The 19,411-nt window shown below is 49.7% G+C and overlaps 8 protein-coding genes across 8 annotated transcripts; 2 read left to right on the forward strand and 6 right to left on the reverse strand.

The window, feature by feature from the left end:
- Positions 1-4,668: 4,668 nt before the first annotated feature.
- Positions 4,669-5,217, forward strand: SEPMUDRAFT_105520 (uncharacterized protein; the record flags this gene model as incomplete). The annotated part of the gene is made up of 1 exon (XM_016900581.1): positions 4,669-5,217. The coding sequence occupies one exon, from the start codon at positions 4,669-4,671 to the stop codon at positions 5,215-5,217; it is 549 nt and encodes a 182-aa protein (XP_016763355.1).
- A 487-nt stretch (positions 5,218-5,704) lies between these two features.
- Positions 5,705-8,733, reverse strand: SEPMUDRAFT_130968 (phospholipase D/nuclease). Its single transcript, XM_016902388.1, has 3 exons — positions 8,460-8,733; positions 8,195-8,396; positions 5,705-8,138 (listed from the first exon to the last, which is right to left on the reverse strand). Exons 1-3 carry the CDS (start codon positions 8,726-8,728, stop codon positions 5,964-5,966), a joined length of 2,646 nt encoding a protein of 881 aa, XP_016763356.1. The 5' UTR covers positions 8,729-8,733; the 3' UTR covers positions 5,705-5,963.
- A 289-nt stretch (positions 8,734-9,022) lies between these two features.
- On the reverse strand, positions 9,023-10,785 carry SEPMUDRAFT_147165 (thioredoxin-like protein). The gene is made up of 3 exons (XM_016904126.1): positions 9,994-10,785; positions 9,715-9,944; positions 9,023-9,662 (listed from the first exon to the last, which is right to left on the reverse strand). The coding sequence occupies exons 1-3, from the start codon at positions 10,585-10,587 to the stop codon at positions 9,644-9,646; spliced, it is 843 nt and encodes a 280-aa protein (XP_016763357.1). The 5' UTR covers positions 10,588-10,785; the 3' UTR covers positions 9,023-9,643.
- A 430-nt stretch (positions 10,786-11,215) lies between these two features.
- On the reverse strand, positions 11,216-13,406 carry SEPMUDRAFT_147166 (G-protein beta subunit). The gene is made up of 5 exons (XM_016904127.1): positions 12,988-13,406; positions 12,186-12,898; positions 12,041-12,130; positions 11,851-11,970; positions 11,216-11,793 (listed from the first exon to the last, which is right to left on the reverse strand). Exons 1-5 carry the CDS (start codon positions 13,097-13,099, stop codon positions 11,776-11,778), a joined length of 1,053 nt encoding a protein of 350 aa, XP_016763358.1. The 5' UTR covers positions 13,100-13,406; the 3' UTR covers positions 11,216-11,775.
- On the reverse strand, positions 13,145-14,274 carry SEPMUDRAFT_114354 (uncharacterized protein; the record flags this gene model as incomplete). The annotated part of the gene is made up of 4 exons (XM_016901089.1): positions 13,145-13,468; positions 13,534-13,763; positions 13,838-13,959; positions 14,153-14,274. 4 exons carry the CDS (start codon positions 14,272-14,274, stop codon positions 13,145-13,147), a joined length of 798 nt encoding a protein of 265 aa, XP_016763359.1.
- Positions 14,275-14,657: 383 nt separating this feature from the next.
- On the reverse strand, positions 14,658-15,381 carry SEPMUDRAFT_123572 (40S ribosomal protein S29). The gene is made up of 4 exons (XM_016901850.1): positions 15,291-15,381; positions 15,184-15,229; positions 15,011-15,110; positions 14,658-14,957 (listed from the first exon to the last, which is right to left on the reverse strand). The coding sequence occupies exons 1-4, from the start codon at positions 15,304-15,306 to the stop codon at positions 14,949-14,951; spliced, it is 171 nt and encodes a 56-aa protein (XP_016763360.1). The 5' UTR covers positions 15,307-15,381; the 3' UTR covers positions 14,658-14,948.
- Positions 15,382-15,527: 146 nt separating this feature from the next.
- On the forward strand, positions 15,528-17,031 carry SEPMUDRAFT_147168 (uncharacterized protein). The gene is made up of 3 exons (XM_016904128.1): positions 15,528-16,257; positions 16,437-16,723; positions 16,789-17,031. The coding sequence occupies exon 1, from the start codon at positions 15,632-15,634 to the stop codon at positions 16,133-16,135; it is 504 nt and encodes a 167-aa protein (XP_016763361.1). The 5' UTR covers positions 15,528-15,631; the 3' UTR covers positions 16,136-16,257; positions 16,437-16,723; positions 16,789-17,031.
- Positions 17,032-17,072: 41 nt separating this feature from the next.
- Positions 17,073-19,307, reverse strand: SEPMUDRAFT_147170 (kinesin-domain-containing protein). Its single transcript, XM_016904129.1, has 2 exons — positions 19,228-19,307; positions 17,073-19,163 (listed from the first exon to the last, which is right to left on the reverse strand). The coding sequence occupies exon 2, from the start codon at positions 19,098-19,100 to the stop codon at positions 17,283-17,285; it is 1,818 nt and encodes a 605-aa protein (XP_016763362.1). The 5' UTR covers positions 19,101-19,163; positions 19,228-19,307; the 3' UTR covers positions 17,073-17,282.
- Between the last annotated feature and the right edge of the window lie 104 nt (positions 19,308-19,411).

Consider the following 19,411-nt stretch of genomic DNA (forward strand, 5'->3'; position numbering starts at 1 on the left):
TAGTAGATAGGTATATATATACCTACCTACCTATTTATATATATAGTAGCGATATACTATAGCGAGTATAGCGAGTTAGGTAGGCTACGCGCGATCTATAGCGTTTCTATAGCGAGTTAGCGAATATAAGCTAGCGCCGGGTATATCTAACTAATCGGATCGTCCGCCGACCCTATATAAACTCTACAATATAGGCATACCGTCGTAGATATAAGTCGATAGTAGTAGATAGCTATAAAAATTAGTCTTTTCTACTCGTATCTACGCTCTATATAAGTAATACCGGGTAGCGCCAGTAGTAGCAATAGCAACCGCTATAGCGTTAGGCCCTAGAGGCCCTACAGGCTTATATCTATCGATACTAATAGCGAACGCGGCGATTCATTTCTTACTTAGCGCTCTAGTTATTGCCCTCTCTCCGATTAGAACCGCTAGCTTATATCGCTTAGCTATAGGCGTAGCGGTAGTACTACTCGTCGCGCTCGCTACTAGTATCGCCGTACCGGTAGTACTACTCGTCGCGCTCGCTACTAGCGTTGCTTCTAAGTCGACGAACTTAGGTAGCTTGCGGGCGTTAGTTACGCTCTCTATCTATAATACCTTCTCTTTCTTAATATAAGTGTTGTCTATATCGGTATTACCGTCGATTTCGACAAACTTAGGTAGCTTGCGGGCGTTAGTTACGCTCTCTATCTATAATGCCTTCTCTTTCTTAATAATTAGTATACTATCGTCGTCGTCGTTAGCCTCGCTAAGCTCGTCGTTATCCTCGCCGTCGTTGTCGTACTTATCGGCGTAGAGCTATTCGATACTCTCGAGGACTTCTAATACTACGGGCGTTATATAGCTACTCGCTACGCTCGCTACTAGTATCGCGCGTAATAGTATCGCGCGTAATACTATAGTACCCTCCCTATCCTTACGCTTTTGCCTTAGTTGTTTGTACTGCTAAACGACGATAATAGCTTCGTAGGTACGTATAGTAGATCTGCTAGGTAGCGGTATTTTAAATACCTCTATAGACTCGAGGACGTCGGTACTCGCGATACTCGTAGATAATATACGGTTCGGCTTATTAGTCTCTAGATAGAATAATCGTACAAAGAATACGTTGTAGAAGTCTTTAATAGCCGTAATAGGCTACGTAGGTAACTTAGTTAGCTCGAATCGCGCAAGCATAAATTCTATTAATAGCTTCTTAGCGCTATTAGCTACTCGATCGCAATCCGTCTAATAGTTATAGAGGTCGGTATAGGCAACCGGATCGTAGTACTTCTACTCGTCGTTATTCTTTAGAGCTCGCGTAGTAACTCGCTATATATATACCGTAACGCTAATACTAAACGAGATAGCTAGAGGTAGCGGATTTAACCGCGATAATAGTAGGGCCGGCGTATACTACTAACGTATAGTCGGCAGTAGCGTACTAGCGTACGGTACGACGGCTATAGCGGCCTTAGCCCTAAACGCGATATTAGCCTCGTTACGTATAGTATTCGTATACTACGGAATCCTCGCGAATATCTAGAAACCCTATTAACCGTCGCTAAGTACTCGCTATATAGATCGTTTCAAGGCGACTAACCTTTACTTAGTACGCGGGTACTAGCTACTATAATCGCGACGGCTACGGCTATAGCGGCGGCGGCGGCGGCGGCTATCTAGTAACCGGACGGCTACTTTCTAGTACGCGTAATAGTTCGTATACGAATTTAGTATATAGAGGGTTTGGATTGAGCTAATAGTACTAAGAGCAGAAATTGAACTTATAGAATATAATACTATATCTAATCGACGGTACGACTAGACAGTATTTAGCCTAAAGGCTAGGTAGGTTGTCGGCTATAGTAAATAGGTCGGTAGAGAGAGAGAGTATATATATATATATATAGAAAAGAATTCAAATAATAGTATATACCGTAATATATACCCCGGAGGGCTTAGCTCGCTTAGCTCGTAGTTATACTCGTAGGGGAGATACTAGCCCTATAGCCTACGGATTATTATAGAACTCGATAATACCTGAATCCTCGTTCGTAATTAGCGCGTTGCTAGTATCTCTAAATACTTCCGCCGTCTAGCGCGTAGGTATCTAATCTCTTGCTACTAATAGCTTTAGAAGTATACCGAGTATTAGCTATTGTTCTAAGCTAATATAGTTATTTACTAGGCTACGTAGGGTAATATAGGCCGTACGGTACGTACGGTCGCCGGTCGCTATATTATACAACGTACTACTAATAGGTAGCGCGAAGCTATAGAGGAGGAGGCTCGCTTTGTACTATTCGTAGGTATCGGCGGGAAGAAAGGCCTCGAGGTCTATAGTATTAAGTTAGCGAGTAGGCTACGAGTAGAGCGAGTATATATACTAAACCCTTCTAGTATCCCTTCGAGCGTCTATAGAACCTCCTTAGGTATACGTATACCTTACTACGTAGCGCTATAGAGCTCTAGATAATACCGTAATATATAAGGAATACCTAGAATCGAGTATAGCCGATTGTTTTGCCTCCGAATCTTATAGTAATTCTATACCTTTACGAATCCTACTACTATCTCGTAGAGAATCGTAGTATAGATCGCTAGGAAGGTAATACAATCGCCTAATAACTCTAGGTCAAATTCGTTTATAGTATTCAAGCTATAGAAGTACGCGCGCTATCTATTTAGCGCCTTAGCCTACTAATTCTACTATGCCTCGATACGCTAATTTATCTTACTTATACTATATCGGAAGTATTTACCGAATTGTAGTAGTAGTAACGAGGCCTCGCTACGAGCACTACGCTTAGTATTCTCGACGTTGTAAGCGGTATAACGTACTATATAGTACGCGTCGGCGGCTAGAATAGTCTTACCTCTACGATCCGAGCGTATAATTACCGGCGTATATCTACTATAGCGTAGTATCGCGATATACTAAGCGAGTACCGAAACGGCCGATCTGCTAGTAATTCCGACGTAAATCTACTCTATATACTACGCGTATACGTCGATTACGCTATATATCTAAATACCCTAGTACTCGAACTTATAGTACGTATCTATTGAAATTGCCGCTAATAGCCTAGATATAATAATAGTACTATAGTACTCTCTAGCCTTCTCGTATCGCCGCTAAATACTATCGGGATTAAGTAATTTAATAATATAGTAGATACGGTCCCTAAGTAGGTTAGCTAATAGCGATTCAGTAAGCGAGCAGACGGCGAGCGCCTATATACCTCCTAATTATATTTATCTCTAAACGTAGATATATATATAGGTTCCTCCTACTATATACCTCTACTTCTAACTTAGCGAGCTCGTCTACGAGTACTGTAGCGATTAACTCTTTAGTATATACTTGCTCTACTACTAGTATCTACTTCCTAAACCCTAGCTCTTTACGTATATACTAATATATCCTCGTACTGATTTTCTTACTTAACTGACTGAACATGTGCTTTGTGCCTTGCGGTCAAAGAGGAGTGAACAACAGATGTTGGATTTAGCTCAAAGCAAAGACAAAGAGCATTCACGATACCTTTGTCTTCGAGTGGCGACAAGGAAGAGGCATCTCAAGCCATCTTACCCGGAGTGGCATCGAGAGGCGGTGATGAACTGCCATCAAGACGAAAGGCAGCGTCGTCGTCGTCGCCTCCGATGGCTTCCAAAGTCTCTCGGGCTGCTACTATTGATGCCATATCAAGACATCAGGAAACGCTTGGTAGTTTCAGCGAAGAGGCTTCATTGGCTGGGCCAGTTGTGATGGGCATGTCTGGAGGGGATCGTGGCTGGTACAATGTGCCGCATACGTAGTCGCAGGGGCCATTCGCGGTGACGGTTGACGGTATTAATATAAGGTACATGTACATATGTACGGTTGTTGGACGACGGATGTCAAAGGGACGGCTGATATTTGGATCTGAAACGCGGCCATCAGCAGTGTGACATATGACATGTATGGGAGAGGAGAGAGCCACAATGCACAGACAAGGCACAGGGCCACAGACATACGTAGGCACGGCCTCAGCCGCCTCAGCCTCAGTGACGGAAGCCCAAAGTGGCCAGCCGCCACACGTCACCCCCGGCTTTCTTTGGCTTCATCTTCCTACTACTTCCACCCTTCTACCTACTATACACCGCCACATACACTCGCTATACGCTCGCTGCCTACCTCGCCGTTACCGCCGTATCCGTCGCTACCTACTAATATGCCTCGGACGTACGTACCTAGAGGACTACGCGCTATAGACTATAATAACTATTAGGTCTATATCGCTATATAGCTCGCGGAAGGTATCTCGTAGAGGTAGATTATTACTAATCTATACTAGTAGTTCGGTATTTCTATCGTAGAGCGTATATTCGAACGACGGCTATAAGCCTAGGGCCTTACTATAGCCGCTATACCTTTATATCGTCGATAGTACGATATCTTCGACGAAGACGATAGCTTGCGTATATATATAGTATATACCTATACTAAGCTACGACTTATAGATAGCGAGGCAGTTACGATTCTAGCGATTAATAGCTAGGCAGTACTCTAAGGCAGTACTCACTCATCCAATTCAACGCTTTAGGACCACTACCAATTATCAAAACCAAGCTACCTACACAAACTGACTTCTGACCGCCATACACTGTTGCCCCTGACATTATCTCAGAAAGAAACACGTCAAGATGATCGGAGACAGCAACACGCCACTGGATATGCCTCCTCCCGGCGAGGACATGTTGCAGTTTTATATGAAGCGCGCATATGCACGCACTGAGCCCGCACCTCCTGCAGAACTCACTCCTGTCCAGGGCCTTGACTTTGACGAGAAGTTGAGACTGGAGCGGGCCATAGCGAAGAGCGATAAGCTAATGCACGATGCCCAGACCCAACTTGATAGACCTTCTCTTGCGCCATTCGAACTCACGCCTCTCGAGCAAGCCGAGGAGGACTCTGCAAAGGCCAAGCAATACAATCGGAGCCTCAACGACAAGATCCACAACCACAAGCTCACAAATAGCACGCACCTCTGTGAGGAGGTAGTTATCATAATAGGTGAGCTTGAGCCCAAGAAGCTCGTCTTCCACTCGAGACTCCCTGTGCGAGCCAAGTCTGTCAGCTCTACTACACTCAGACCTTCGCTCATACCCAAACTTGCGGACTTGGGGGCTTGCTCTCCAGCATACGAGAGGAGTAAGAGCTTCTTCACAACATTGGACAAGTCTCACAAGTGAAGAGAAGAAGTTATATCCTATCGTGACTAAAGGTACGTATGTACACATACAAGTCTCAAAGATATTTCATCACCTCTTCTATACAATTCAATGTCACCAGTATATGATCATTTAAACATTTCCTATTTAAGACCCACCCTCCCCTATACTACTCTCAATATGTCTTCTACTGCAGCCACTCAACAACTATGCTGTCCTCCCTCCCTCTCTCTATATGTTCTTCTATCAAAAACCAAACCAGAAATCTTCAACATAAACGTCCTCCAAAAAGCTGTGCCTCTTTCCAATCAAATCGAACAGCGGTTATGTGAACACGCCCAAAATTGACGATACCCCCTACCCTACATTACCTGCTTAAGGTAAATATCACAGTACAGTACGTACAGCTCGTTAGAAAAACAAACAAATACAGGAAGAGATCCATCTTCAAAGACTAAGGTACCTAGACGTGTGTGTATAGTCCATCCTATTTCCGTTCTCTCGTTTGGCTAGATGTTCTTTTCATTTCAGTGTTCGGTGGAGGCTAGGTGCCCAGGCTCTCGCGCGTATACTATCTACCTAAGGTAGGTACCCTACCACCTGACAAGTAAGTGACAGACCAGTGGTGGAATCAGTATCATCAGTATCATCATCATCGTCATATTTCTCCTTGTCTCTCTGGTGGAAACCGAGTTACTCAATGCGTCAACCTAGTTTGTACGGCAGCCTGAAACCGTGAAACCTCTCCATGTCTCCAGGCAGATCTTCTAAGTGTAGACCTCCTCCGTCAACGCATTCAATCCTAATCCCTCCTTCGCAATATCCTCGTCCTTCAGGAACAACAACGGCATCTCTACGAGATTGCCTCTAATCGTGCTGAGAACCTCCTTCATCTCCTGCGTTCCTTGTGGACCAGGACTGAACTCTTCTTTGACTACATGACCCCATCGCCAGAAGGTCGGCTTCTGGTTTTCCTCTCCCTTCTGCTTGGGGTCGTCCGCTTTGAAATAGGTTTCATAGTAGGTGTCGTATTCTTTCCATGTCTTCACCGAATCATCCGGAACTGGGTGAAAGACTTTGGCAAAGGCCCGGGTATTGGTTGCAGCGGTCTGATTCCATAACGCCAAGAAGGACTCACAAATGGGGTCGGCAACTGCATGATCTTCCCGGCTGCCCCAATCGTACTCGTTTGGCGTGCCGACAGGGAAGAAGTTGTTATCTGGTCGATCCATGATTTGCGTCTTGAGCAGTCCCAAGTGTTTCCGGAAGATCTGGCGACGAAGAGAAGCGGCAAAGACGGAGGCTTTCCAATGCTGACCACCCATGTAGGAATCGATTTCTTGCGGATCCTCGATAATCATCGCAATCTCGCTGTCGTGATCTCCAAGCTGAGATCGGTCATTCAGGTTGGCCGAGCCGCAGATCACAATCCGATCATCCACTATCAGCAACTTGGAGTGTATGTATAGCTCTTCCGATACGAATGCGTCCATTTCAGTTTCAGGATCACCTTCCCATGGCACAGATCTAATGTCGGGTCCGTTGAGCATGTAGCATTCCGAGACTGAATCCCAGCGTCCGCTCGCTCCTCCTCCGGACATCTGCCCAGCAGCCTGCTGATACTGTTCGTATGCATTGGCGTTGCCATCGGCATCTGCATACTCTTGGTTGTACTGGTCAGAACCGAGAGTATGCCCGAAACGCTGGTCATAGCCTTTGCGTGCATCATCGTATGACACTCCAGATTGTTCCTCGGCCTTTGCCATGGAAGCATTGGTGTTGATCCTGTCGTAGCTCCTTAAGTTGTAGAAGCGTAGGTACTTCGTGGGGTCGACCCCTTGGCGAGCGACTTCTTCCATGATCGAATGTCCGCCTCTGTTGATAGAGAAGTACTGAAACTCCATGATTGCTCGAGTTCCTAGCGCAGCTTCGTCCTTGAGATCACCGGCGAAGGCGGGAACTGAGGGGATATTGATAATCATGTGCCAGTCCTCATTGTTTCTGGCGGCCCGCAAGATTCTTTCGACGATTGCGGCACCAATTAGATTGCGGATCGGCTTCTGTTCGTGTCCTGTAGCGGTGATGAAAAACTGGTTCTCCATGTAGCAAAAGTGTTTGCTGTTCTTGATCGTCTGGATGTACGCGTTCGCGATAGAATGCTCGAGGCTCACGCCGTGACTCCACTTGCACGCGCTACGAGTGATCTGACATTGCACTCCGCCGAGAGGGCCGGTTGGATATTCTTGGTCAAAGAGTAGCCGATCTCTGCCTTCCTCAAGCCTTGCACGACCCCTCTCGTACTGCTCGCGGATTCTGTTACGGAACCCCTCTGTCTGACCCTCGCCCTCGATACCACCGTCTTCGGTGGACTGATATGGGTGTCCAATGATGCCAACTCTTTGAGGGTGATAGACAAGAGGTGTGTACCTCGCATCCTTGCGGACATCATACTTCTCGAAATACACGAAATTCCATCGCTGGACGAAATGAGCTTTCAAGTCCTCCACGACAGGCCCCTTGAGGCATATTGCCACGTCGCTCCAGCCCATACGGCTGTTGCCAGTTCGTGGTAACTTGTTGTTCTCCCAATGGCTTACGTCGCTAAAGTCCATGATTCGTGCATTGTTGTAATCCTGTCCCGGGAAGACAATCTTGTCGAGGTTTCCCGGGTGTGCATCGCTGATGGCGTGATTGTTCGTGTCCCAGCGACCATAGCAAAGGTCAAGCCCGCCCATAAACGCCACATGACTGTCGACCAAACATAATTTCTCGTGATGCGCCCAGTATAGGATCGTATTCTCGTTCATGCCGTATATTCCCTTCACGGCATCTGCAGGAAGCTGTGCCAGCTTTGAAGCACTAAGCCCGGCCTGTTTGATGCTTGCGATGAAGTTTGAGTGCAGAGTTTGTTTATCTGGCAAATGGTCTGGATGGCGCAAGACCTACAGCTAATCAGCAGAAATTTCGTGCACAAAGAAACATCACACCAAAGTCATACCTTGATGTTCCCGGTCTTGTCCTCATCCTCCAGCCAATGTTTTGTGTGACTTGAGCTGAGGGTCAAAGCTTGTGTGACCTCCTTGTAGACGATGATGTTCACTTGCACACCTCGCTGAGCGGCGGCAAACAGTAATCTGTCCAGTCTGTACTGCTCGTGCTGCGCAGGGGGCCTTCGAAGATAGAGTTCTGGACTCAACCACCTAGAGAGGAATGATTTAGTGGCAATTCCAGTGCCCAGGCAACAGGACGGGATCACATCTTACCAATCCAGTATCCATATTGACGACTTCGCGTTCTCGATGGCGAGGGACACGGCCCACATGTACGAGCAGCCATCGACATACCATTTGACCTCGTTTCCCTCGCGCTGTGGTGCGAAACTCTGGAAACGATGGAGGTGATGGCTGTCGTTATCTGAGCAAACATTGGCTGAATCTGTGTGGGCGTGTACGGGTTTGCCGATTGCTTCTGCCTTGATCTTCGCCTCCACATCCTTCAAGCTGCTCTTCACTTTGTCGAATAAGAATGCCATTTTTGCCGTCGTTGAAGCAAGAACATGGAGTTGACAATGTTGATGATGCTCGTTTCTGAGAAGTGATGAAGTTGGCACTGCCAAGTCTCCGAGACGGGTGTGGGGGTTTCAACTCAGCAGAATCGATCTTGTGCACGCACTTGAAATGTGAAGCATCCATACCTTACCTGACCAAAGTGGAAGGAACGTACGCAGATAGTACCCCGTATAGCAACGAGGTCGGGGGTGAGTTGGATACTTCACTCACAAGACATTCCTACTCACATACTAGGGGGCACTGTACTTATAGTTAAGGTTTGCCTGATTTACTGATGATCTACTTATCATACTATTCAAGAACCGAGGATTTTTTATTTCATTGCTAGGCTGCTTGACCATATGGTAAAGGCTAGTATGAGAATCTCCTAGAGTGCGCATCCTGCACATGATGCCAGCCAGAAGTCCGAACATCCCCATGACACATCATTGCATTGTACCCTTTCTACTGTAACATGGTCCACAGCCAGGCCTCAGCCGGACTCGGGCTGTGTTCACCATATCGTACTCGAACTCATGGTATGCTCGGCGACGTGCGTTGTTTTATGCGTTATGTGAACTGAACCAAACCCTCACTAATAGCCCTAGAATTGGCACACATAGCTGATCAGTTAACGCCCGTGAGCCGTGAAGACCGTTCGCCCAGAATCCGCTGCGCTGGACCATCGGTAGACAAAGCCATGCCCCTTCTTCGTCGTTGTCATGTGGAGGGACCCCAAAATACTCTACGGACTGATATTTGCGCACAGTTCCGTGCTTGGAAGTCCCGCGTATGCCGAGACGTAGCGGACAACGGAGGAGAAGTTGTCGTTGAATGTGGAATGCTGAGTCAGATGCTCAAGGCGAATGGTCAAGCCGATCACAGAAGTGAGCCGACCTTTATCTCAAAATTTGGTGCCTGAGGGCTTCAGTCAGTAGATATTGGAGCCAATCTTGCTTATGAAACATGCCTCTTGAGTACAGTCTCCAAAGTCAGCGCGTTTAGCTCCGCATCGTCGGGAAGCTCGTTGATAAGTGGGACCAAGCCCGCAAATTTGTCTCCGTTGCGATATGCAATGATGGCGGGCACGCCCATGGGCTCCATCTGTGCGTCTTCGTAATGTAGCTTAACAAAGCGAGTATCTTGGTGCTTGCCAGCCAGTGTGCGAACGCAACGCTCAAACAGGTCACTGACCTGCGACTGTGGTACGTCAGCTCCAGGAAATTGCTTCCTAAACAGAAGTACTCACGTAGTCGTCGTAGATGTAGACTATCACGACTGTGTCTGCTTCGGAATTCTCGACAGCATCCAGGTACCCATCTGGGTCAACCATGGTCAGACTGCCGAGCAGTCTTGTGCTATTACCATTGCCATTTCGGTGCATCTGACTTCCCTTGGGGCCAGTCTGCATGTCTTTGATTCTGCTCTTCCTCCACTTCTCCATGAATCCATCATCATCGCCATCTTCAAGGTCAAGGTCGTCCTCCTCTTCAATTTTCTCGGCAGGTGCTTGCTCTCTTAATGACAGCTGCTGGGCAAAGGAGGTCAGACTGGAGGTGCTACGCAGAGACGCTCGCTGCGTGCGACGCGAATCCTGGAAGTCTTGCGCGTCCGATATGACTCCCTTGGGCCCAGTGTTTGCGCCATATCGCTTGACAGGTATGGTGCTCCTGGAGCCATTCATAGAGGCCCGCGGCGCAGATGCAGGTGGTGTAACGTCGTCATCAGAGTCGTCAGAGAGATTCAGGAATGATCGCGCGTCGTCGTGTTCATCTTCAGGATGCGCGCTTGATCTTTCCTTGTCCCGCATCAACTCCTTGAACTCATCCTGTGCACCCGACATCCTTGAAGGTTGCAACTTTTGATTCGACTCGATCGCAGTGCTCTCTCTTTCTCTCTCTCTCTACAGCGAGCGAATGGACGAAGTTTTGACTTCAGTGTCACTCGCAAGGTCAGCTAGGAGGTAGAACCGTAGAACTAACTATTCTTTAAGAGGACCAACAGCCAGCGGTAAGTCATCTTCTCGTTGAACCAAACCTGCGGGTATGCTGTGACACGCGCATGCCAGCAACAACATCCGTATTGGTATACTGGAGTGGTCTTCACCGACTACTGCCTAGCCTCCCTCTTTTTGGATCGGCCTGGGCAGCCCTGAATCCTAAATTAAGGCGTTTCATCAATGCAAACCAAGCTAGGGCAGGGGCGCTTTGACTTTCGCATGGTTCACGCTAGAGATGACCTTAGGGCTGGCCTTATTCGCTCCCAGCTCAGCGCCCTGCAAAATCGTAGTCCATAGGTGCGTTCTGAAACATTAAGTATATCGATTCTTGAAGGCAACATGTAGGCTGTAGCTACACGCCTGCCATCCGGGCCTCTATAAGTGCTCGAGTCAAAAGCGATAATCGGCAGCAGCTCACTGTCAGCCAGCAGACGGAGTCAGGGACAGAGAACGCAGAAAGCAAGGCATAGCTGGCTTTGTCACAGTCAATCAATTCTTCGACTATCTGGATCTCTAATCAAGAACACAGCGCTTTGTATGCTGTGACAAAGCCCGGCTTTTGGATACCGTTGCTTGCTCAGTACAGCTATTTGAACAGTGCGCCGGAACAGCGGCCAGCTCGATCGAAGAAGAAACCCCTCCCAAATGCTACATCGTGCGCCAGCGCCTGGAGCGCTCAATGCGGCGGTTACGCAGGTACAGCTACTCAAGAGAGTAATTTGAAGAAAGAAAGTGCCCAATCGGGCAGCCTCAGGGGAAGATCATGCATCGCGGGGGCTCTGTAATCCAGTATGCCTCCACGTTTGATGGGTATAAGATACGGCTTGCTCCGTCCAGAACAGTAGTGGACAGATGGATTGCGAGGTCTTGTACATGTTGAACTTTCCGTCTGCCGAGATACAAAGGAAGTGTCGCGTAGCGTCAATTTGTGTGAAGAGTTACGGCGGCATTATACGAGTCGGCGGACCGGGGATCGTGTGCTGTAAGTCTGATCACGACCGCGACGAATTTCACGGTGAACCATCATATTGATCATGCCCAGATCCGCAACTGTCTCGAGACATTAGCATGTGGTGCGGCGGAGCACATTTGGGTAGTGCCACATACCATTGAGTCCCAGGATCCCGTGCATAATGACATGGCATCATTGCTCACACCAAGGCAGCTGACTCGATTGTCATGCCCCTGAAGAGTGCCGATTCTCTCGCCCCGAAGAACGTCCCAGACCTGTTAGAGTGTCAGCAGGCGTGCTCGCAACATATCATTATTGCTAGCAAGCAACGCGACTATAGCTGACCTTGCACTCGAAGTCATCGTAGCCCGCAAAGAGCAGTCGGCCCGACACGGAGAAAGCGACAGAGGTGATACCACAAACGGGCTCGCCGATCTGAACACAGATTAGCACGAATTTACCGAATCAATGAGTGGTAGGTCGCGCTCACCGTGTAAGCCTGCAGCTCCCTGTCCGCACGAATGTCAAACAGCCGGCAGGATGCATCATCAGAGCCAGTACCAAACGCGTTGCCGTTAGGGAAGAATTGAATAGCGTTGATGTCGGAGTCGTGAGCAGCAAACGTTTGCGTGCACTTTTGCTGTCTGATATCCCACAGCTTCGCGAATGCATCACAGGCTCCAGACACAAATTGGTTGTTATCCAGAGGATTTATGCTCAAGCTCATCACATCGCCCAGATGATCAGCAAATTCGGTAATCTTTTGTCCAGTCTCAATATCCCAGAGCACACAGGTCATGTCTCCCGAGGATGTGAGAATGCGCCTGTCGTTGATGAATCTGCAACAACTGAGATACCCCGAGTGGCCACTGAGCTCACGAGCAACTCGTGTAGGCCCCTCGCGAGCGGAAAGGTTGTAGATGGAGCAAATGTTGTCGAGGCCGCCGCAGGCCACGTAGTTACCGCTGGGTGAGTATGCGCATGTCATGACCCAGGACGACCGGAGGGGGATGGCGTGCACTTTGTTGGTAGTGTAGGCATCCCAGATGATCAGCTTGCCGTCCTGCGAGGCTGACACCAGATGTCTGCGGTCGGTGGACCAGTGCATCGCGTAAATTTTGGCCAAATGTCCCTTCAGGGTACGCTTCGTCTTCATGGCCAGTCTCGGCAGCTGCTCTGTCTGTCGTCGCGCGACATCGCGGACTGTTATCAGGAGAGATGTGTAAGCCCATGATCGCTCGAGATCGTCTGCACACCACGCAGCACGTAGTGTACAGACGCATTGGACTCACGTGTGGTATCTGCAAGCTCATCCTTCTTGCGCTTTATTCGGTCCTTGAGCGCCTCCGCGTCTCTCCTCGCTATCTGAATCTTGGTCTGGATGCTCTCATTCGTGTCCGCCATGCCGGCTGCGAGCGACGACGCTCAGAATCGCCTGCGTGCGCGCACTCAGGTACTGCGTTGCGAGTCCGAGGAGCGCGAATCGAGCCAGGGAGTGGTTGAATTGGAGCACCCCAGGTGAAGCGAAGCTTGGGCTTGGGCAGGCGCGGCTTGTGTGGCCTTTGAACGAGCTGTGCCGCAAACGTCTCGAAACAGACGGCAGCGGACGGCGAAGGGCAGACACAGACACAGGGACAGGAACGCACTGCGATGCGGTGGTTTCGCGCGGCGTGATATGCTGTTCGAGCTCCAAATGGGTCGCGACGGTCGGTGATGCTGTTGCTGTCGCGGATGTTGGAACAGGACAGCCAACAGGAACGGCAGGTAGCGCGTCTGTGCGTTTACTTCTAATCTTAACGGAAAAAGATTACTATAATACATGAGCGGCAGCTCCGCACAACTTTGTTTGCACGCTGGAAGCCTTCGACAGATCCATTACATGCGTACATCAGCGGATCGCAGTCGTCACGTTCGCTGAGTAGGACGCTGTCGAGCGTGCGAGCAAACCACTCCGTGCAACACAAGATCTGGGATAGGACAATGGATTCTGGACCTTGCTGACTCGGTACAACTTGCCTTCCGAAGGGGGCAGCCACCGCGAGTTGGAGAGATTGTATTCCTCCGCCCGCTGTCAGCAGCTCCAGCAAGCAGTACATGCTGCGTAGGTGGTCGGACAACAACCAGTCAACCACTTGCACCCACCTTCTACTTCTCTGTATGTGCTGCTCTTCGACTGCTGCATCTGCGCGGCTTCCCCGGTCAGCGCAGCAGCCGAATCCCACTCGGTGATTTGTCGAGAGGTGGCTTGAGCCTTGTCGATCATCCTGAAATGCAAGGAACAGGGAGTTTACGACTGCTGTACTATAACCTCGAGTCTCGAGAGCCATTCATTTCTTTGCAGGCTCCATGACACGCAATTTATCGCTTGGCTGTATGAATCAATACTGCTGTGTGGCCACTGGCCTTTCCAATAGTTGCACACAATGCTGCAGCCCCTCTAGCAAATCCAGCAGCTACGTCTGCATGAGCATCCCTTGCCGGAACACTTCGTGCTCGTCGGCTTCAAGCTGTGTTAGAATCTGCGCTGTCAGCTGGAGGCAGGTCTGCAAAGACACAATGCTGAAGGAAATGGGCTGCATGTTGGCTATCCTATCGGCAGTATAGCAACTCAGGAACCAGGACTTCTGTATGAGCCTGAAGATATTCAAGCGCAGGTGGTGATGGTACTAGCTGTCCAGATCGTTCAGACCCTCATCGGTGTTACTAGGTACTCATTTCCAAAGTTTGTGCGTGGGCGACAACATCAAACCGGTCTCTTCAGCATTCGGGCATCACCTCGAAGGAAAAAATTCAAAGCGGCATGGGTGGCAATGTGAATACGACGGGATACGGACGATTCGGGATCGGATCGCGTATGTCTTAGGCTCGGCTTTTGTCGAAACATGGGTTTCAGAGCAGTCAAAATCGGTTCGTGGAAATATTCTGCGTCTGATCAGGTCAATCTTGACGTATACCTGCGAGCGTGCTATTCATTGCAATTGTGTAGGCAACATGGTCGCTGTGAGTATCAACTCGGCAAAGGGTGTGAGGTTTGTTCAGATGATGAAGGAATGCGAGGGTCTTCTTTGACTTCAAATCATTGCAGCTGCGGACGAGCTATTGCCTACGTTGTTGTAGAGCGCATCCATTACAGCAGCCACCATCTTGTAGAACGCCGTTCCTGATATGCCGCAATCTTGCTCCTCGTCCAGAGAACCTGTTGCTTTCGTGTCCCATCAAGTCCTTTCGCCTTCCCAGTCCAGCCAACGCGCACTTAGCGGTGCTGCAACTCGTCAGTTTTGTCCAGCGCAACAACTACTCTCCCATTGTCCATACCTTGGTGAAACCGATGTCTGTGGACTTCTCACGGAAGCACTGACGGCAGATGTTGAGGCCGTACTTGCGAATCAGACCAGCCTTGTGAGTGCAGACACGGCTGTCCCCTCGTTAGTTTTTTTGTTCCCCGCTTGTATATCCTACTTGCTCCATCTCAATGATTTCAAACATACCAAGCTCTTGCTCCTTTGCCGTAGGTGCGCGGGCGCGAGTACCAGACTGCTCACGAGTTAGTTCGTCCTTCGGCTTCGGTTTGTACCAAGTGGCGCAGTTGCCGTACCAGATTCGTGAGACATGATTGCGGTAGTGCTCTGTCGCTGTTTGGAGGGAAAGCGAATCGTTGGAGGTCGTGGTGGGCGCTGGGTGGTTTGCTGTCTGCTTGATCTCTAAACGCTCGACTCCAAATTCTGGCAGGTGCGAGGCGGCGGGAAGAGCCGTGCCAAGCATGTGTCGACTTCGGATTCCATTTCTCTCGACTGGACTACCGTCTCTCTACCTACCTACCTCCTAACTACCAGGCATCTTTTGCCAACTACATGTACAGGCCGCATATCGAGAACGCTGCTTTGAGAAACCCTCTGGCTCGTATGGGCTCTTAATCTAGTGTGTCTGGCGATTGCAATGTCCAAAATTAAGTCGAAAGATTTGAACTACGATAGGTCTCTGCCGCCGTTCTTGCAGCGTCTGCATGATCAGAAGGCTGGCCACGGAGATATCGACCGCCATGAACAGCCTATCGCACGTGCAAAACGTGCAAAGGACCCTCAGGAGAGTGAAGGACCAACTGTGGTGGACGAAAGTGGAGAGACAGTGAGCACGGAGGAATACGAGAAGCTCAAGAAAGCTGCCTTGGAGAGCACTCATGATACTAGCAGTATCAAGGAGGCCAATGATAGTGCTGGCGAACGCAGGATGTCTGGCACTCCATTGGCGAGCGCTACAATACGTTCAGACTCTAAGGTCACCAATGGTACTGCGCAGAAGAAGCGCAAAGCAGTGAAGGCAATCGGCGGGCAAGATGATGCTGAGGACGAACACCATGTACCTTCTGGAAAGAAAGTCGTCAAGAAAGCGAAGAAAAAGGCACAGCCAGTCAAACTGGCTTTTGACGCTGAGGACGACTAACATTTCATTCTACCGAACCAAATCGCCCGCTTATGCATCCCCTGCGGACAGCAGTCGAATAATGGTCCAACACCACAGTACGAGCGTGCAACATTCCCCGACTGGCCGCCACGAGTCTCTGGGTAAGCTTATACCAATTTCGCTGCCTACACAATGATGATACTCACATATTGGAGCTGTCTAACTCTCATTCGTTGAGATATGGTGACACAAACTATACGCAACTTTTTCTGATCCGTCTAATACTCTCTCCCTGCTTGCATGAAGCCGAAATCGACACAGACTAACGTGGGCCAGATAGGAACGAGGCCCAAAACTCTGAGCAAACCCCTTTGTGCGAAGGCATCAATCTAATGGCGATTGCGATGGCGCCGCCAGTTGTGAAATCCGTTACCGCCAGCTCGTGTCTGTACTTTTCATTGTGGAGACACCTCTTCAATGTACACATCAGCAAATGCACCCTGCCAATTCTGGGCTTAGCGTTCCTAGGCGCGTTGCTTGCCGTAGCATTTCATGGGTTGCACCTCGAGCACCACGACTTACAGCAGTGCTCGCTAACTCGGTCGCGTCGAAGTGACAGACTCATAGGTGAGGCTCACTAGCAAATATGAGAGTTGGCTGGGGATACATAGCTGGCTGATCGAGGATAAAAGTCGCAAAATTACGTGGCTCCCATTCTGCAGCTGTCCGTCGAATGCGATCTCGCCGGATCAGGCAGTGACCTTTCGATTAGAGCATACGATAATTCTCTTTCAACATGCAGGCGATCCAACATCATTTGCGAGAATGGCCGTTGATAGCCACGGGGAACATCATGAGATCAGAATTGGTCCACAAGCAAGGAGAGCACTGCAGTATCAGACCCCGAGACGACTCATCAAATCAAGAGAAACCTGGTCGAAATCGACTGAGTCCCTTGAAGTTATAGCGACTTGCGATTGTATAGTCTGGTATGAACATATCATTCACTCGTTCAGCTACCTAAGTTCCTCCATTGCTGGGCAATGTCAAGCGGGCTAATTTCCAGGGTTCACGCCTTACCCAAACTCCGCGCAACAACGCTTACCTCATTGATCATGTCTCGTACGCACCATTCTAATCTTTCTGTGCAATGCCGTCGGTGACTCGGTTTCGATCAGAACTGCCTTCAGACCGTGCTGACCTGTGATCCAACGTCGGGATGAGGGAAGCGAGATTTGTCGTCCATCACCTTCCTCTTGAATAGGCCAAGATCATTCAGCAACGCGTCAACATCTGCCTGCCAGCTTTCGTGCTCAAATTCATTCTGATCTTCAGAGTAAGAGAGTCCATCGTCCACGCCGCTATCGTGATCGGAGTCTTCATACACTGAATTCTCGTCATGCTCGTTGTCCATGAAGGCTTCAGGGAGCACTATTGGATTCTTCAACTCGCCCACCGCAAGTGCCAGATGGCGTCGCAATGTCTCGATCTCCATTCGAAGCGCCTCATTCTGGGGCCTGAGCTCTTCTACTTCCTGCGTCAAAGCACGGATCTTTGTGTCGGAGACGGCTTTCGACTCCTGCATTGCGCGATGCATCTTGCCTACTTGTCGCTGGTAGTCTTCCAGCTCGTCCCTGGCACGATCGGCCTCGTCTCTCTTGCGAGTCGCAGCAGTGTTTACTGAGAGCTGCAGCTGCTTGATTGTCTCGGCCATCTCCATGATCTGCGCGTCGCGCTCTGCTGCGGATTTGTTGTCCTGGTTGACATGAGCTTTAGTGCGAATACGCTTGGCCTGGTCTGCGTATCGAAGGGTCGACAACGTCTCATCGTAGTCAGTTGGTGAGATACAAGCCACCATCGCTGTCTTGCTGTTGCCACCAAGCGAATCTCTGAGTAGCCACGTCAAGACACTGTCTCTGTACGGCACCACTTCCGCACGGCGCTTCGTTTGATTCTGCAGTCCTGTCATGCGGGTGGCACGCTGTCTCTTGGGATCTGCGAGAGCAGCGATGACACGGCCAAGAGTAGTAAGGGACTGGTTGATGTTGCCGCCTTCCCGCAATCGTTGTCCAGTAGCTTCAGTCCTCCCTGCTCGCTCAGATCCTGCCAAGTCAACCAATCTCATGCGCGCCACTCTTTCGATCGTGCTGTCGTCCGAGAGATCGGCCTGGATTTGCTTGAGTGTCAATGTGAAGACGGCATGTGATCGTGAAGACGTGTCGTTCATCTTTGTGCTTGCCACAGTCCGATTTAGGTCTCCAGTCCTCATGATTCTCTCAATATCTTCGTAGCTTTCGACCTTTTCATCTGTCAAATTTTGGACAAAGACACCCTCTCCCTTACTCTCTCTGATCTTGAGATATGTAGGGGGGTTCGTGCGTGGTGTGAGCAGGTCTTTGACGTGCTCGTTGTAGATCTCAAAGTAGGAGACGTGAACGTTGTATGTTATACTGCCACTCTGCTCCGACTCCACGCGCTCGAACAGTCCTCGACATGTGCGGGGGATCAGACCTGGCTGGTCCGGAGTGCCCATCATGGTGTATGACTTGCCACTGCCAGTCTGCCCATAGGCGAAGATGCATGTGTGGTAGCCGTCAAAATTGTGATCCAGGAACTCCTCGCCAAACGAGTTGTAAATGTCGCTTTGGCTGGCGAAGTGCGGGTCGGCCTCATTCTGTGACCAGAAGGACTTGTCGAACGTGAAACTCTTCTCCTCATACTGCTTGCGCGAGTGCCGCAGTTGCTCATCCGTCAGGTCGGGCGGCTGGATTGTCGTTTCTTGAGTCTCGGGGTTCATGCTCACGAGGCATGGTTGGCCAGCCTCAATTTCTCGCTTGATGTGTTTGCGCACTCTGACGACGACCTTGACGTTGCCTCCGTCGCCATCGGGCGGCGTGAATGGTCTCTGCATGTCGGCAATATCGATGGGCGTCCGACTGCGAAGACTCGGGGCGCTGGCAGTGGAGTGGTGGTAGAGGTCGGGGGTGGTGAGCGCACGAGGCATTGTTAATTCTGTGTTTGCGTGTGTCTCCGTGTGGTGGGAGTGTCCGTGCAGGAGTGACGAGATCTTGGGCGAGGACAGTCGAGTCAGTTCGTCGAATCCGTCACATAGATCCAAGAGTACGTCTTACTGCCGCAGTTGAAGGAAATTGGAAGTACCTTATACATTCAACAACTGAGTCTGAATGCTAACACATGCTTGCAAGTGGACAGCTCTGGCCCATGTCGCTGGTGATCGCGCTTTCTGTTGGATCGTTTGCGACTACGTGCTTGTCTGTTTGGCGTCGCGCAGCGAGGTCTGGTTGTCTGGGCAAC

The sequence above is a fragment of the Sphaerulina musiva genome, assembly GCF_000320565.1.
Source record: "Sphaerulina musiva SO2202 unplaced genomic scaffold SEPMUscaffold_2, whole genome shotgun sequence".
Lineage (NCBI taxonomy): Eukaryota > Fungi > Ascomycota > Dothideomycetes > Mycosphaerellales > Mycosphaerellaceae > Sphaerulina > Sphaerulina musiva.

Excerpts from the sequence above, each read along its gene's own strand:
- SEPMUDRAFT_130968 (XM_016902388.1), bottom strand. The coding sequence starts at position 8,728 with ATGGCATTCTTATTCGACAAAGTGAAGAGCAGCTTGAAGGATGTGGAG. Across the intron at positions 8,397-8,459 it reads TCAATATGGATACTGGATTG|GTGGTTGAGTCCAGAACTCT; the intron begins GTAAGATGTGAT and ends ATTCCTCTCTAG. Across the intron at positions 8,139-8,194 it reads ACAAGACCGGGAACATCAAG|GTCTTGCGCCATCCAGACCA; the intron begins GTATGACTTTGG and ends GATTAGCTGTAG.
- SEPMUDRAFT_147165 (XM_016904126.1), bottom strand. The coding sequence starts at position 10,587 with ATGTCGGGTGCACAGGATGAGTTCAAGGAGTTGATGCGGGACAAGGAA. Across the intron at positions 9,945-9,993 it reads TCTACATCTACGACGACTAC|TCGCAGGTCAGTGACCTGTT; the intron begins GTGAGTACTTCT and ends GACGTACCACAG.
- SEPMUDRAFT_147166 (XM_016904127.1), bottom strand. The coding sequence starts at position 13,099 with ATGGCGGACACGAATGAGAGCATCCAGACCAAGATTCAGATAGCGAGG. Across the intron at positions 12,899-12,987 it reads TGAGCTTGCAGATACCACAC|TCCGCGATGTCGCGCGACGA; the intron begins GTGAGTCCAATG and ends TCCTGATAACAG. Across the intron at positions 12,131-12,185 it reads GGGAGCTGCAGGCTTACACG|ATCGGCGAGCCCGTTTGTGG; the intron begins GTGAGCGCGACC and ends ATCTGTGTTCAG.
- SEPMUDRAFT_123572 (XM_016901850.1), bottom strand. Across the intron at positions 15,111-15,183 it reads GGCAAAGGAGCAAGAGCTTG|CCGTGTCTGCACTCACAAGG; the intron begins GTATGTTTGAAA and ends ACGAGGGGACAG.
- SEPMUDRAFT_147168 (XM_016904128.1), top strand. The coding sequence starts at position 15,632 with ATGTCCAAAATTAAGTCGAAAGATTTGAACTACGATAGGTCTCTGCCG.
- SEPMUDRAFT_147170 (XM_016904129.1), bottom strand. The coding sequence starts at position 19,100 with ATGCCTCGTGCGCTCACCACCCCCGACCTCTACCACCACTCCACTGCC.